This window comes from Culicoides brevitarsis, chromosome 2, assembly GCF_036172545.1.
Source record: "Culicoides brevitarsis isolate CSIRO-B50_1 chromosome 2, AGI_CSIRO_Cbre_v1, whole genome shotgun sequence".
In the NCBI taxonomy this organism is placed as follows: Eukaryota; Metazoa; Arthropoda; class Insecta; order Diptera; family Ceratopogonidae; genus Culicoides; species Culicoides brevitarsis.
In genome coordinates, this window is record NC_087086.1 from 26,292,692 (window position 1) to 26,310,330 (window position 17,639).

The window sequence follows — 17,639 nt, forward strand, 5'->3', positions numbered from 1 at the left end:
TAAATTTGCTTTAACAAGAAATTTTTATTGAAATTTAGATGAAAAAAATTAGGTCACGTGACCAAAAAAAATTTTTTTGTCTTAAAATTCTGTTTGGAAAAATAAAAAAAATATTTTTTTCATGTTTTTTTTTAAATTAAAATTTTTTAATTTTTTTTAAATGAAAAAATCATTTTTTAACTTCAATTTTTTAAAAAAATAACAAAAATAAAAAAAAATATAAAAAATAAAAATAATAATAAAAAAATATTTTTTTTTTAATATTTCCTGAGGGGACAAAAAATCAAAACAAAAAATTTATTCGCCTTAACAACAAAAAATTGTTAAGAAATCTCAACCTTGACTTCTTTAACAAGCACCATCCTCTTTCTTGAGCGTCAACGAGTGATGCTTTCCGTACGAAGATCCAACAACACAGTCAAATACGCATTTATTTTTGTACGTTTGGTTGTCACTGCCACACACGAGCTTCTCCTCTTCTTTCTCACAATCGCAGGAACTTCCACAAAAACCAAATTCCTTCACCGCCAATCCCTTCCGGACCTCATTATCTGCTTCCGCGTGCTTTTTCGCGCACTCCAAGAGACATTTGTTGGGCCACGATTGATTGTCATTGCCGCACAACGGCTCGAAATACAGCGGACAGTCACAAGGAGGCTCCGACTCGCAAGCGCTCTTGTACAAAATGTGCGCCGGAAGGACGGGGCCGTTCACAGCTCTCGTGGCGCAGGTGAAAAGACAAGCGTTTTTCCATGTTTTGCCGTCGGAACCGCAAATTGGCGCGTCTTCGTCCGTGTTGCAGTGACAGGCGTTCGTTTGAGCAACAGTTGCCACGCAAAAAAGTACAGCAAGAACGAATTTCATGATGATATCTTGTGACAAATGACGAATGAAACAAAAATTGCTAATGCATCTCTATTTATGGTACGGTGTTTGGTGGATGGAACTGGTTTAGATACTTATCAAAAATTGTCCGGTTTTTTGTTGATAATAAAAAGCAGTCTTTGTTTGCTAGAAATAATATGAGAAAGATAAACAAAGGCGGCTATTTAGCAAGAGTTTCGTGTGAAAAGTGACTTAATCGCATTTTATCTTCTTTTGTGATTTTTTTTTAATATCCAGACTTAAGTTTTATATTTTTTATATAATTAAATTTTATTTTTAAATTTTTATTTAATTTTAATTATTTAATTTTTATTTATTTTCATTCCAATAATTATTTTTTTAAAATCAACATAGTTAAATAATTTATAATTAAAAATTAATTAATTTTTTTTGGTTTCCTCTTCGACAATAATTTTATAAAATTATCATTTTTTAATTAAAAAAATAAAAAAAAAGCCAAAATGATGGAAAAATAAATGCCAATATTCGATTCGGCTCGAATATCGAGAAATCAAAAATCATCTTTTCAAAAATAAATAAATTTTTATCTAGTTATTTTTTTTACAAACAAAAAAATTTCGTAAAAATATTTTTTTTTGAAAAAAAATTTTCTAAATTTTTATTGTATATTTGGCATTTTTAAATGTAAAATATGTTTTTTAAAATATGAATGTATATTAATTTTGTAATGATGCTGCCAGAATTTGGCATTGAATAAATAAATAAGAAGAAAACTCATGCTAAAATACGATTTTCAATACAAAAATTCTTAAAAATTTTGGGAAATTTTATGAAAAATATGAAAAAAGACCAATTTTGATGAAATTTAATTTTTTTTTTATTTTGCCATATTGGATTTTCATGGGAACATGGGACAAAAAGTTAAAAAAAAATTGGACTGGCTTTAATTAAAAAAAAAACTTTTTGTGTTTTATCTTTATAGGTCTTTTATTAATTTGGTTGATCTAATTTAATTTAATTAATTTTATTAAATAATTATCATTAATATTTAAAATTATCATTTTTAATTTTATTAAATTGTTTTTAATTTTTTTTTTATTTTATGAAATATTTTATTAAATAAAATAAATTTTTTAATTCAATTTATTTTATATCAAATTTTGATTAGATTTTATTTAAATTGAGGAATGTCAATTTTGAACATGTAATTTTTTAAAATAAAAGAATTTATTTTTTAATTTATTAATTAAGTTAGTTTCTGAAGAACTCAAAAATTTAATTCTTTAAAAAAAAAAAATCAGACAGACAAAATTTCGTACAAAAAATCAAATTTCTTCTAAAATAATTTTTGAAATAAATTTGAATAAAAATCTTGAAATGTTTTTTTTGCCATTATCTAAGCAATATATGTCGTCTTGTCTGGAAATTACGCAGTTGAGACTTCTATTTTGTGTGTCCAACGCTAGCGCGGAGACCTCTTTCATAAATGTTCTCGCATAAATTACGATCGGGCCCATTTCCATCCATTTTACCGACACTCACACACGAGAAATGCGAGGCAATTAATAACATTTTTGTACGTTTTTTGCGCACTCGCGAGGCGCAAGTACATTAAAATTATTATTAATTAACATAAAAATAAATAAAATATGAAATCATGGTCACACACAAGAGGCATCGGCGTCGTCGTCGTATGACAAAATTTTTGTTCTACAAACGCTTCTTGATAAATTTAGATTTTTCGAATATTCACCGTTTTTGTCGATTTGAGGAATTTCGGCGCAGAGTAAATTGTTGCTTCATTGGTCATCGCATCGCGTCGCACATGTGCTCGGTTTTCCGCTTCAATGGATCGCATTGTCTCTTTTCGCTGAATGGACGACGAGTCATCGCGCGGCATGATTAGGACAAATTTAAATTTCACTCGAAATTGACTGCGATGGCACAGAAATTATAGTCAGTTGTTGTTTATCACACAGCATTGAACCGAAATGTCGACGTCTTCGTTGTCGTTGTCGCATCTCAATTACTTTTAAAAATAAAATCGATTGCAACGATTGCACGCAATGTTAATGCAAAATATTCTTTTTCTGATTGAAGGCAAATTAATTAGGTAGAAATGCTGCTGCTGTGTTTTTGTTGTTGTTTCATGTTGTCGATTGTCGTGCCGCTGTACGTGCAAAAGTTATAAAATTAAAATAAAAGAAAAAAAAATAATGCAAAAATTTAGAGCAGAAGGATAAGTTGTAGAGCAGTTGATTTATTTTACGGCAGTTGCATCTTTCTAATCAAGCGGAACAGTTAGTCGGCGGTTGGGTGTAAAACGATAAAAAATCGTAATTTCTTATCAAAAGAAAGTGATAGTGTGATAAGTGCAAAAGACAGATAAAATGGTGAGTTTCTGTGAAAATTTTAGAGTTTTCTTATTGGTTGATCAAATAAATAAAATAAAAATTAATTACTTTTGAATTAATTGGAATAAAAAAAAGTGAAATTATGATAAAAATTTATAAAAAAAAAAAATAAATCAAAACTAGAAAAATTTAAAGTTGGCAAAACTTATTGAACTCTTTCAAAAACTAATGAATGAGATAAATTTGGCTAAAATAAAAAATAAAATCATTAAGCGAAAGTGATAAGAAAATATTATAAATATGACATTATAAATTTTCATCTGGACCTTTTTTAAATAAAAAAAAAATTAAAAAAAAATCGAACTGTTTTAGAATAATCTAGAAAATAAAAAAAACAGTGAATAAATAAAAAAAATAAATAAAAAATAAAATAAAAACAAAAAAAAAATCAGTCTAAACACATTTTTAAAGTTAAAAAAAAATAATTCAAAAATAATAAAATTAAATGAATCAAAAAAAAAAAAAAATAAATAAATTTTATAATAAAAGAAAGAGTGAATTTGCTTACTTGGAAAATTTTGATTGAATTAATTTTGAAACTCTTAATTATTTATTAAACTATTAATTACATGAAAATATTTAAATGAATAAACGGCTTTTTATTCAAATTGGAAATATAAATATGAAAATTAATTAATATGAAAAAAAACCTAAGTTTTTGAAGGAGTTAAATTTTTATTTTCTACAAGTTAAATGATCAAGTCAGAATTAAAAAAAAATAAGAGATTTTGAGCATCAATTAAATTTAAAAAATCAAATTAAAATTTAAATTGAATTAAATTAACTTATCATTAAGTTATTATTAACTAATTAATATTTTTTTAAAATTATTTTCAAAATTAGATATATTTAAATTTTTATTTTTAAAATTGAATATTTTATTTGTTAAAAAATATTTTACTTTTTGTAGTAAGATTCATTCATTTACTTAATTTTATTTAATTTAAATAATTTTTTTTATCAATTAATTTTGTCTATCATTATTTTTTTTAAATAAAAATTAATTTAAATTAATGAATTAAATATTTTTTCATTTTTAAATATTAATAAATTTTTTAAATTTTAATTAATTAATTTATTTTTAATTTTTCAGGATCAAAAACAACTAAGCAAAGAACAAACCAGAAGTAAGTCTCCAAATAATTTCAATTCGTCAAATTTTCATTAATTTAAACCAAACTTTTTAGTCCTCCAAGAGGCATTTAACGCATACGACGTCGACAATACCGGCTCAATATCCACGGAAGTAGTTGGCGAAATTCTCGAAACGCTAGACGTAAAACTGACAGAAGATGAACTCGATGACATTATCGACGAATTTGACGAAGACGAATCTGGCGAACTGGATTTCAACGAGTTCATTGAGTTAGCAAAGCGATTTATTGAGCCCGAAGAGGACTACGACAACCTACGGAAGGAATTGAGAGAAGCTTTTATGTTGTATGACAAAGATGGTGAGACCATTTTTTAAAAATTAATTTTTTTTAACCTAAAAAAATAATTTTTAACAGCTCGAGGCTACCTGACACTCGACACATTTAAAGAAATTTTGCGAGAGCTTGACGGAGCCATTCCCGAGGAAGAAATCGACGATATTGTAGATGAAATTGATGCTGATGGCTCTGGCACAGTCGATTTCGAAGGTACGTTAAAAAAATTATGACTTGCCCAGTAAATGACCTATGATGAGAAATTCAACCGAAAAGTGTGTTTTTTATTCGAAAGGAAGAAAAAAATTACTTGGCAAAGACATCCAAACATTTTTTTTAAAATTTATCTAAATTAATAACATTTTTTTTTGCTGCTCGCACATTTTGTGTGAATCGTTAAATAAAAATTTTCTCCAGCAGTTGTTACGAAACGTGCGTGGCCTTGATCAAAACGATTTTTTTTTTCTTCGAAAAATTGCTCAAGAAAAGCCATTAACAGATCTGCCCTTTTTTCTATTTCCAGAATTTATGGAAGTGATGACAGGAGAATAGAGAATGAATTTTAGTACAAAACATAAAAATGAGACAATTTTCGCGCCCTTTTATTCACCATCCATCCAATTTTACATTATTATTTATTAATATTATTAATGAATTTACTATAAATAAATAAAATTAAAAAAAAATGAAAAAAAAAACCTTCATTCATAGTCGAAGAGACCAAACGAAGAAAATTATCATCATTAAATTCTACTCTGAGGTAAGTATTTCTCGTTGAAAGTGTGTCTCGTGTCCAGTGTGAAAAATATTTTTCAAATTAAAATATATTTATTTATATCAAATAACAACAAAATCACGCAAACAGGGTGACTCAAAAATTATAATTTAAAAAAAAAATTAATGAATTTTTATTATGAATTTTTAAATTAATGAATTTTTTTTTCTTAGAATTTCTTAATAAAAAACTTGATTCAACGAATATTTTAAAATAAAAAAATATTTTTATGGTTATTTTTTGCATTTCATGGACATCTTAATGCCTTTTTAGGTCAAAAGTCGTCGTATTAAATTCAATAAAGTGCATTTTTATGATTTTTTGTTATTTTTTAATTTTAAAAGTTACGTTTGAATTACTTAATTTTTATAAAATTTAAGTGGCGGACCACTAAACTGCTTTTTTATTAAAAAATTTTGTACAAAAAGTTGCTAAAGAGACTAATTTGCCATCAACACAAGATCAAAAAGAATGATAAAAATGCCAAAATATTAAATCTCTACCGCTGCTACGAGACTTTTTAATAAACACTCATCATCATCATCTTCTTCATGATGTATGAAATAACTTAAATAAACGCAGCAAAAGGTGTCCACTGGCCCCGTAGATACACACGTGCTGCATCGCACACAACTTGTTTACTCATGTGTGTTCGGAAAAATATAATTTTTTATTTATTGTAAAAATTTATATATATTAAAATAAAATAAGTGAGAGAGAGATTCTGTGTGCCACTATTCCATAGTTTCGCGTACTTAGTGTGTTCCAAAATATGTGGAATGTCATATTTCCTGTAAATAAAGCAAAAAATATAGTCTCTCAAATTAAAATCCGATTTTATATTGGGTTTGTATTGTCGGGGTTTTAGTGTGTATGTGCGCTCAAGATGTTTATTTATTTATTATTTTATTTAACAATTATTAATGAATGTACGCCACGGGATTAGGCAGGAATCTGAGGAGCCAAAAAAAATTTTGCAACTAAATTTTGACGTAAGAATTTTAGTAAAAATGTTAATTTTTTGAGTATTTATTTATAATTTAATTAAAAAAATTAATTATTTTTTAAAATTATTAAATTACAATTATTATTAATTAAAAATATTTAATTTATTAAAAAATTAAGATTATTTAAATATTTTAAATTTTAATTATTTTTTATTTTTCAAATTAATTTTTATTTAATTTAATTTACTTGGATTATTTAATTAAAATTTTTAATTAATTAGATAATGTATTTTTTTTCTAAAATATTAATTGAAAATTATTAATTTTCTCAAATTTTTGAGTAATATTCCTAATTTTTATTTAAATTCTTCTTTTAACATATTTTCATTAATTTTATTTAAGTTATTTTAAATTTTAACTACAAATTTAATTTTATAAAATTTAGATAATAATTCATCTAAATTGTTTCTATTTTAATGAATAGATTTAAATTAAAAAATATTAATATTAAAAAAGTTTACTTATTTTAAATAAATTTGTTTTTTGTTTATTAATATTTTGATATATTTAAAAAAAAATTTTAATATTTTGATTCATTCGTTGAAAATTAATAAGAAAAATTAATTTGTTTTTTTTTATTATTTATAAATTTTACAAATTAATTTTTTTAAAATTAATTAATTTATTTTAATTAATTATTAAATTATTTTTTTTGTTAAATTAAAATTTTTTATTTAATTTATTAATTTTTCATAAAACATTTTTGGATAATCAAATTATTTTCAAAAAATAATAAATAAATAAAAAATAAATAAATAAAATAAAAATACAACAAAATTTTGACGTGAAAATTTCAGTTAAACATTTTTCTTAATTTAAATATTAATTTATTAAATTATTTATTTGTTAATTAACTTATTTATTTTATTAATAATTAATATTTTTCCAATATTTTTAAATCATTTGCCTATTTTTAATTTTTTTTCGAAAATTTTTTATTTTTTTTAACAATTTTTAATATTCAAATTTAAATTTTTTATTGAATTTTATTTTAAATAATTTTCATTAATTTTTAATAAATCTGATCGACTTAAAGTTAAATAAAATTTTCTAGAATACTAATTAATTTCCCTAGAAATAATTTAATAATTTTTAAAATTAATTAAAATTAACTTTATTGTAATTTTAAAACTTTAAAATATTTAATTATTAAAATTAATAATTAATTATTCAAATTAAATTTTTATTAATTTATTATTATTATTTTTAAAATAAATATCTTTTAAATTTATTTGAAAATAAAAATAATTCTTTCAAACTTTTTAATGTCCCTTCGTTCCTCCCTAAAATTCTAATAAAATTTTAATATTTTTCGCAAAGTGTCTTCCACAAAGCAAGATCTATCTATTAAAAAGTACGTTCGTTCGCGATCGCACCACGACAACAATATTATTCAGGTTACTTCAACAAATGCTTCTTCTGTTATATTCCTTTGGACCATCCATCGCGCACACAAACAAAACACGCGAGCGTGCGTGCGACAAACACACAAGAGTTTCTCACAATTCACCCGAAAATTGCTCACTTTTCCGTTACTGACTCGAACACTTTTCCTCGCTCATATGAAATCGCGTATGGATAGGTTTGTGGTTAATAAAAATTATTTTCAGAAAATCACAGATTTTTAGTAGTAGTCTTGTAGTTTGTAGCATGCAGATGTCGGTAGAAACGTTACATTTAGAGGTACAATTAATTTTTTTCCATCGCTCATGCACGAGAATCCTTAAAAAGGTCGATGTGATCAGGAGGAAAACGAGGAAAAACGGGAAATTTGTCATCAAATGTCGAGTTGCTCTTTAGAAATTTGGATTAAGTGATCGAATTAAGAAAAAAATTGTTGTCCTTGTCAAATGGATTAAATTACAAAAAAAAAAAGTAAAAAAATGATAACGAAAAAAATTAAAAATAATTTAAAAAATTTAAAAAAAATATTTGAAAAATTCCAAAAAAGTGAAAAAAATTAATAAAAATCCAAAAAAAGTAAAAAAAAATCCACAAATAAAAAAAGAGACACAACATAATATAAAGTTTTCCATTGAAAAAATTGTGATTCTGTGAATTTAATTGAAAAATGTGTATCTAATATAAAAGTCGCGCACACACAGTTGCTCCAAAACATCATACACCTCCCATGGACAAATTTCGGCAACGTGCGTGCATCTATGGACAACAACAACAACAAGATCACAACAAACCGAGAAATATGTTCCGCAGTGATTGAGTGACAACACCTACTACGATAAATTTTGTGCTCTTTTCTAAAATATCTATTTTTTCCATCGTGATCGTCCAAAAAAAAAACATTTCTCACATGTACGTGTCCATACGTTCGTTTTGTCAACACAGCACAACTCTGGAATAGTACTTGTTATATATTTAGATGCTGGACTGACACAGTGTGAAATTCTATTTAAATGTGATCAAACATGCTAGTCGTCGCCAGCGAGTGCCATGGGAAAAAATATAAAAATATTTTTTATTTGAAAATAATTATATTTACACACGAATGACAAACAACAACAAAAAAAATGAATGGAAAAAGTGATAAAAGTGGTGTCTTTTCTAACGGAAAAAAATATTAAAGAAGAAAAAATGTGAAAAAAAAATCTTGTCTTGTCTCATAAAAATTTATTGTGCGAAATTTCCGTTTGTCTCCAGCGGAAAATCGTTAAAAAAATTAAATGGATTTTGGAAAACATTTTTTTTTTATTTTGTGGAAAATTCTTGGCAATGAAAATGATATAATTTTTTTGAGTTTTTAAAAAGAAAAGTAAAATTATAGAAATTTGGGATTTTTAGCCAGTGGAAAATCTAGGATTTATTTAAAAAATAAAAAAATAATGCCAGACCTCTTATTATTTTAGTAAAAACTCCCAAATTAAAAAAAATATACTATAAAAACATTTTTTTTTCTTAAACTATTTTTTTTTTTATTAAATAAAATTTATTTTAAATTTTTATTTAATTTTTAAATTAATTAAAATAGTTTGCTTTAATTTAATTTTTTTAAATTTTATCAAAATTAATGAAAACTAAATCTTAAAATAAATTAAATTTTTAACAAAATAATTAATTTAAAAAAATATATTTTTTTAAAACTTAATTATTTTAATTTAATTTAATAATTTATTTAGTAGTTTTTTTTAAATTAAATTTATTTTTGATAAAATTATTAATTTTCGAAAATTTAATATATTTTTATTAAAATAATTAATTTTTCTAAAATTCAATTCATTTAAAATTAAAAAAAATATTTTTAAATTTAATCATATGTAAAAAAAAATAATTTAAAAAACCTTCAAATAAAAATTAAATTAAACAAATTTATTTATTTAATTAAAATTTTTGATGATTTATTTTGGTGAAAAACCTTAAAATATTGAATTTACTGATTTAAAAATTTTTTTAGGAGAATCCATTGCTCAAAAATTAATATTTTGATTCAAATTTACTTGGCGCTTCCATTTTTATTTTTTTCAATAGATTTCCCTTTAAAATTTTCACGTTTCTGGCAAAAACTGAATCACTTTGCGATCACTGGCCATTCCAAAGCAAACACAAAAATTGCCAAAACGTTCTCATAAATTTTATGATTCTTGCAACATGTGCATTTTTGTCGTCGTGTCGTATAATAAAATGTTTATAAATGTCATTAATAATGGTGTATGATAGATCTGTGTTAGTTGCAAATGCACTCGGATGCATCATTGCAATCATAATAATAATAAATGTTAAAAATACACTCGCACGCGCTTTTAGTGACACATTCTTCATATATTTGTTATAATTGTCTGTCATTAAAAGAAAATAAAACGAAAAAAAAACTTGAAAATTTAAAACAACTTAATTATAATGATAGATGACAAATTTCTTTCGTGGTTTCCTCTTTGTTTCTTTATTTTTAAAATAATTATTTAATTAAATAATTTAAAATATTAATTTAAATAATTTTTATTTAATTTAAATAAATAAAAAATTAAATTAAAATTTAAATATTTTAAATTATTTAATTTTTAAATAATTATTAAATAAAAAAATAATTTTTATTTAATAAAATTTAGTAAAATTTTTATTAAAAATATTTTTTTATTAATTTTTTTTTAAATTTATTTTTATTAAAAAAATGACATTTAGGAGGCCCCTCAATACAATGCCCAACAAATGATAATGCTCAAAAGTATTTTTGAGTCATTTGATAGCACGAACACGGGCAATTGTCCACTGGAAATTATCCCAGCGATACTTAGCACCTTAGGTGTCAAGACAGAAAAGGAAGAATTGGACGTAATTATAGCGGAAATAGATGCCGACGGTTCCGGCCTAATAGATTTTGAGGAATTTCTCGAGCTAGCACGTCGTTATATTGAACCAGAACCCGACTATACAAGATTATCTGCCGAACTTAAGGAAGTTTTTATGATATTTGATAAGCAAAGTACGATTTTTCTCAATATTTTTAGTTTCAAAAATAAAATTTTTCAAAAATTTCCCTTAGATAAAGGATATTTGGAAATAGACGAATTCAAAAGTATCATAAAGGAAATCGAGCCAGACCTGCCCGAAGATGAATTGGATAATTTTGTTAAGGAAGTAGATGCCGATGGCTCAGGTAAAATTGAATTTGAGGAATTTCTGGAGGTTATGGTTGGCGAATAATTTGTCACGGCGATTTTATTATTTTTTTTTTCGTTTTTTTTTTATTAAATACGTAAATATTTTTTTTAAATATTAAATTTATGAGCAAAATTTTATTTTTTTTTCACTTCACACATCACACCACAGAAAAGAGATATATTTATTTGAAACATGTTAAATAATTTATTGTAATTGTAAAAATTTTATTAATTTTAAAATATTTGATAAAAAAAGATTAATGATGACAAACAAACAAGCAAAAAAAAAACTATAAGGAAATCATATTTTTATGGATTAAATTTTATTTTTTATTGCCAAGCGCAAAAAATACCGAGACCGACACACTGTATGACTGAAATGTGACTACTTCCTGGCAAAAAAAAAGAAAAGATAATAAAGAGAGATTTTTTGCTGAATTTTATTTTTTTTTTAATTTAAATTTTAATTGTAAGTAATCCGATCTATTTTGCCCAAAAAATAATCCACAAAATCGATTAAAGCCGATAACTTTTAATTGAGCGCGCGTCATAGCAGTCTCGAGGCATTTTTTGTACTAAAGCAGCAGATTTTATCGTTCTTGGCTGAAGGCGAGGTATTAATAGAGACGTCTGTGCGACAAACGACGACAATGATGGTGATTGTTATTGGTTGTGATAACGAGCGCCGATAAATATATTTATTAATAATTTATCGTCGCGCGACATGTCATTACAATTTATAACGGACTGTAAATTTAATAAATATATCGAGCACCGAAAATGAAGGCTGGGAGCATGTACTTGACTTCTTTTCTGTTTGTGGCGCCCAAGTGGCTCTTAATTTTTATTTGGGTTAAAAATTTTTGTTGATTTTAAATGAAAAAAAAATATTTATAATTCAAATTTTTTTTAAAAATTAATTTTTTTTTCTCTTTTTTGAATTTTTGAAAATTTTTATTTTTTGTTTAAGTTTTATTTATATTTTTTTTTTATTTATTTCAATTAAAAAAATGTAGAAAATATTTTTTTGAAAAAAAAAAATCATTTGAAAATGGAAAAAAAAATTTAAAAATTAAATTTTAATTAATTTTCTTAATATTTTAAGCTAAAAATTTTTTGAATTTTTATTTAGTTTTTTTATAAAGTTCTTTTTAAGTTAAGTTTTTATATTTTTTATTGCAAAAATTAAAAAAAAAATTAATTAAAAAAAAATTTAATTAAAAATGCAAAAAATTTTTAAAAACTAAATTTTATATTTTTTTTAAAAATAAGAAACAAAAATTTTTCAAATGTTTGGAAAATTTCAATTTAATTTTTTTTTTAAATTACAGCTTTTGAAATTTTTTAAAAGAAAAAATTAAGTTTTTTTTTAATCTGATGAGGTTATTTTTGACTTATAAATTGTAAAATCTGATGCAAAATAAAATTTTTGGAAAACATTTTTTAAGAAAATCTTCAAGCCTAAAATTCAGAATGAATAAAATTCGTCATAAAAACAGCTTTTGTCCCTTAGAAAATTAATTTTCACTCAACTGACCTCTTTCGAGTTAATTTGATAAAACTACAATGTACCACAAAGTTGCTAAAAAATTTGTTTAAACAATTAGAAAGGGAATTCCGATGAAATCCTTAATAAATATCAGATCAATCAACGTCGCTCTTTACAATAATTACCTTGATCGACAGCTGTGAGGACGTTTTTTTGCAGTTTCTTTTCATAAAATTTAAAAGTTAGGCGAAAATGGGTTTAAAGGTAAACAACCAGGCGTCTACTTCTAGAAAATTTTTAAGGGTTTTATTATTTTTTAGGATGAGCCACAATATAACAAAGAGCAAATGGAATGTAAGTTTTTTTCTTTCTCTTGAAAAAAAATCTTTTTTAAGTTTTATGATCTTTGACAGTGCTCAAAAAAATTTTCGAGGAATTCGATTTCGAAAAAACCGGTCATTGTTCCTTGGATATTATCCCAACGACCCTTACCACGTTGGGTGTCAAGTTGAAGGAGGAAGAATTGGAGGCACTTTGCAAAGAAGTCGACAAAAATGGCTCCGGCATGATTGAATTTAATGAATACGTTGAGTTAGCTAAAATTTACATCGAGCCTGAGGAGGATTACAAACAAGTCTACTCAGAGTTGAGACAAGTTTTCATGATTTTCGATAAAGCCAGTGAGTATTTTTGAATTTTTTCCATTCAAAAAGTCAAAAATCCATAAAAAATTTGTAGATAAGGGTTACCTTGAACTAGCTGAATTCAAATCAGTGTTGAAAGAAATCGAACCTGAACTTCCCGACCAAGAATTGGACGACATTGTCGATGAAGTTGATGCTGATGGCTCAGGCCGCATTGAATTCGAGGAGTTTTTGGAAGTTATGATTGGAGCTGATGAATAAATTAAAATTTTTAAATTAAATTTAAGATTTTTCTTTCTTCTTAACTAATACGAGTCGACTTGATATGCCGGGTCAAAGTTGAAACGTGCCTTTAATAGTTTTAAAAATACAAACAGCTGTAAGCGAAAGAAATTTATTTAAACAGGTCTTGGTCATTCATATCGTCTAGACAAAGGTTGATCGTTGACTGATCAAATCGGTAAAAGTTCAATTTTTTTTCTCTTTACAAAGTAATTTTTCAGCAGAGCCATGGGCAAGCATAAGGAAAGGCCACCACTTAATATCCCCACTGAGCCAATCAATATTTTGATTGACAATGAACCCACTTACAACAAGGAACAAATGAGATGTTAGTTAAAAGTTTTAAATTTTTGCAAAGAAATAATTTAAAAAAAAAAAATTAAATTTTAGTGTTGAAAGAAATTTTCGATCAATTCGACATTGAAAAGACTGGATTATGTCCCTTGAAGATCATTCCAACTACCTTGAGCACCTTGGGTGTCAAGATGAAGGAAGAAGAGTTGGAAAAACTCATCAAGGAAGTTGATGCCAACGGATCCGGTACCATTGAGTTCGGTGAATACATTGAATTGGCCCAGAGATTCATTGAGCCTGAAGATGACTATAACAAAGTTTACGCTGAGTTGAGACAAGTTTTCATGATTTTCGATAAAGAACGTAAGTTATTTTGCCTTTTTAAGAAAAATTTTTTTTTGCCATTTTGGGATGCCAATTAAAAAAATTGCAAATTTTTTAAAAAATGCTGTTAAATTTCAAAATTTTAAATGAAATTTTGTAAAAATTTCCAGACAAAGGCTACTTGGACATTGCCGAGTTCAAAGCGATCATCAAGGAAATCGAACCCGAATTGCCCGAGAACGAATTGAATGACGTCGTTGAGGAAGTTGACGTTGATGGCTCAGGTCGCATTGAGTTCGAGGAGTTCCTCGCTGTCATGGTTGGCGAATAAAAAAATTAAAATCGAACATTTTTTTATACGAAACTTGTTTTGGTTCACATACGATGCATCTAATCTACTGAGGAATTAAAACAAATGACAAATATCACGCTCTGGTTATTTTATTTCATGCCCATTTCATGTTAACCAACTGCTGTTTGCAATTAAATGTCCATTTAAATATCCTGCTCTCGGCGATTTTTGCTGATTACATTTGCGCAAAAGCACCGACCTTCGGCTACAGGTGAATTATACTAAGGTAAGAATTGTTCACACCCTATCCCGTTAAAAATATCAATCATCGTAAATCTTATTAGTGGTTCTATTTTTATTATTATAGAGCGCGCTTGTTTTTGATTAATGTGTCTCTCTCATTTTCGTCTTATTATTATTATTTTTAAGAATTTTTTTTGCACGATAAGTGTTTCTTTACAAAAATTGTCACAGTGCACCAGACAGCTACACATATACACGAGAAAATCGTAATCAACGAGATATTTATAAAAATAAATCATTCGTGTGATGTGATTTCGTTGACTGAATTAAATTTATGATGATGATTAACTGAAATTACTCGTCGGTCGTGTCGTGATCACTCACTGTGTAAATATTAAAGGACTTGCAAAATTATTTCCTATACTTACTAAACAGTTGATTGAACTTGCTGGTAAGCTGCAACAAAGTAGCTAAAGTTGCTTATAATTGTCGACATATGCAATTCACACACTAAGTTGGTACCAAAGAAGTTGTGACATGTTTTTTAAATTTTGAAAAACTCGACTACTTAGACGGGCAATAAATAACATATTGCTGCTTTTTAAAGTTTAAGCTGCATCCATGCGACATACGATGTGAAAAGTGCTAAAAATATTATTTCATAAACGGCTGGAGCATAAAATTTATGGTTGGAAAAAAAAATTGATTGATTATTGAATACGTGACCTCTTTTCCAGATGACTGTCGTCACGTCTTCAATATCAGCTTCAATCGCATGTCTTCGGGGATACAAGCAACTCGTTAGAGTTGGACAACAAGGCTTAACATGTGGTTGGTATCATAAACCGCATTGTGTTACTACTAACAAGATTTTCGTTCTCCACAGATATTTTATTACCTAACATGCAAATATAGTTAATAGGTAACAACAAAGAAAATGGTAACAATTAATTACATTCAAAAGCCCTTTTAAATGGTGTTTAAAGCGAACAAATACTTTTGTTACTTGTTCAAACAACTTCACTGATGGTGGTCAGTTGTTATAAGAATTAATTTTTTTTTATTTAGAAGCTAATAAATCAACTAGAAACAGCTGACTTAGTAACCCATAAATTTTGAAAATTTTTTGCCATTTTTGGGCATTTAGACCGAGATGTTGTCATCTTCTAACCACAGAAGACAATGGGTAAATAATTCATATATTTATTTATTGTTGCAAAATGATACAATTACAATTATTAATATTTTATTACAATTTAGAACAAATAAATACTTTGATGCAATCTAGTTATTGGTGTTCAGTTGCCTGTAACAATGTACGATGACGACGACAACCGCAGAAGCTGAAAAACATGCAAAAAATCGTTTGTTCGCTACACGAAATACCAATAAAATAGCAGGTAGTTTGACTGTTAAAATAATACGGTTTGCAGAAAAACGACACAACGAGAGACAACAAACACACATGATCAGGTGAAGCCTATACTTATTTTTTATGAAGTGCGTTACTTGTGAAAAAAGTGAAGGTTAGGGACGTCTGTCTGTGAGATGGAGAATTTTAGTGAGATATTTGGTAAGTTTTATAAAGCCTTTTACATATTAAAAGATTTCTTTTAGTTTCAGAAGTAAATTTTTAATTATAGAGATCATAAAACATGGAAAGTGAAGAATTTCGTGATTATCATATAAGATGATAAAACAAAAAAAAAAAATAAGAGTTCTAAACGTATTAAGTTTGTGTATAAAAGAGAAAAGGAAAATAATTTTTAAGCAGGATGGAGAAATAAGATCAATTCTCAAATCAAACGATGTACGAACAAAATGACAAGTGAAAAACTAAAAACTAATCGGACTGGTAAGCCGTCAAAGGACGTCAATGGAACTGGCGATAGCTGTTACTGACTGACCTCTCTCAACCATCGCTCAAAAGAAACGTACTTATGTTAATTGTCGTCAAGAAGACTTCCAAGATGATTGGTATACCGCATTTTCTAACTCCAAATCCCTAAAATATTTTATGCTATTCCGAAACATTTTTGTCAATAAAAGGATTTTATGAACTATCTTTGGTTAGGTGATAACTTCGAAAAATTGGCTTCGACCAGAGAAGTAAAGTCAAACGAGCAATCTTCATAAAAACATCACACGAAAATAAGTGAACGATCTTAATATGTCCAAGATTTCGTCGAAACTCTTCAGAAAAAAAAAAACATCAAAAATTGAACTTAAAAATAAGTGAACGAAATAAAAATTAATCTTAAATTAAAATAAAAATAATAATTGATAAAAATAGAAAGAAATGAAAAAAGTTAGAAAAGATTTAAAGATTTCACACAAAAGATTTAAAAAAAGAAATTAATTTATGTCAAACTACAGGAAGGAAAAAAAGGAAGACATTTAAAACATTCTCAGGAATTATAACACTTTACAAAACAATCTAAGGAACAATTTTTAAACTGATATCGGTCAGTGTAATTTACTTGAGCGGATGATTGGATTAACGTGGCAGGATCTACACAATATTAAGTTCAACCTTCATAAGAAGACATTTTAGGCAGGCAATGAGAAGATTTGAAATTTTTAAAGAAGCAATAAAAAGCGCTCACATCAAATTCGCCACACTCCTCGACAAAAGTCCTTGCAATTTATTTCTTTCTTACACATTTATTGTCAATTGACACGGTAGTAATATGTATTTAGTGAATCAAAATCAAAACATGTGTCTTGTATTTGGATTATTATTACCCACCATTATTATTAAACGAATTTCTAGAGCAACGACTTGATGTGGTAAGAGAATAGAAATATATGCATTGCACTTAGCGAGTTTTAGAAAACCGAAGAAGTTATGCAAATTTTTCACACAGTATGTGGTGACGAGACGCGACATGAATGTTTGTTTTTAGAAATAAATAAAATATATGTGAATTAGAGCGATTGGATTGACTGGATCTATAACATTAACGACAACCTGGAAATTTATGAC

At 26.1% G+C, this 17,639-nt stretch overlaps 5 protein-coding genes across 5 annotated transcripts; 4 read left to right on the forward strand and 1 right to left on the reverse strand.

Annotated features, from left to right (window-relative positions):
- Positions 1-348: 348 nt before the first annotated feature.
- On the reverse strand, positions 349-864 carry LOC134828834 (serine protease inhibitor dipetalogastin-like). Its single transcript, XM_063841820.1, has one exon. It carries the CDS (start codon positions 862-864, stop codon positions 349-351), a length of 516 nt encoding a protein of 171 aa, XP_063697890.1.
- Positions 865-1,754: 890 nt separating this feature from the next.
- LOC134828835 (troponin C-like) lies at positions 1,755-5,277 on the forward strand. Its single transcript, XM_063841821.1, has 5 exons — positions 1,755-1,766; positions 4,354-4,387; positions 4,448-4,714; positions 4,772-4,903; positions 5,214-5,277. Exons 1-5 carry the CDS (start codon positions 1,755-1,757, stop codon positions 5,240-5,242), a joined length of 474 nt encoding a protein of 157 aa, XP_063697891.1. The 3' UTR covers positions 5,243-5,277.
- A 2,782-nt stretch (positions 5,278-8,059) lies between these two features.
- Positions 8,060-11,523, forward strand: LOC134831252 (troponin C, isoallergen Bla g 6.0201-like). The gene is made up of 3 exons (XM_063844931.1): positions 8,060-8,155; positions 10,607-10,907; positions 10,968-11,523. The coding sequence occupies exons 1-3, from the start codon at positions 8,123-8,125 to the stop codon at positions 11,126-11,128; spliced, it is 495 nt and encodes a 164-aa protein (XP_063701001.1). The 5' UTR covers positions 8,060-8,122; the 3' UTR covers positions 11,129-11,523.
- Positions 11,524-12,731: 1,208 nt separating this feature from the next.
- On the forward strand, positions 12,732-13,499 carry LOC134830946 (troponin C-like). Its single transcript, XM_063844565.1, has 4 exons — positions 12,732-12,838; positions 12,895-12,928; positions 12,988-13,254; positions 13,313-13,499. Exons 1-4 carry the CDS (start codon positions 12,827-12,829, stop codon positions 13,477-13,479), a joined length of 480 nt encoding a protein of 159 aa, XP_063700635.1. The 5' UTR covers positions 12,732-12,826; the 3' UTR covers positions 13,480-13,499.
- Positions 13,500-13,615: 116 nt separating this feature from the next.
- On the forward strand, positions 13,616-14,539 carry LOC134830945 (troponin C, isoallergen Bla g 6.0101-like). The gene is made up of 3 exons (XM_063844564.1): positions 13,616-13,828; positions 13,891-14,157; positions 14,289-14,539. Exons 1-3 carry the CDS (start codon positions 13,729-13,731, stop codon positions 14,447-14,449), a joined length of 528 nt encoding a protein of 175 aa, XP_063700634.1. The 5' UTR covers positions 13,616-13,728; the 3' UTR covers positions 14,450-14,539.
- Positions 14,540-17,639: the final 3,100 nt, after the last annotated feature.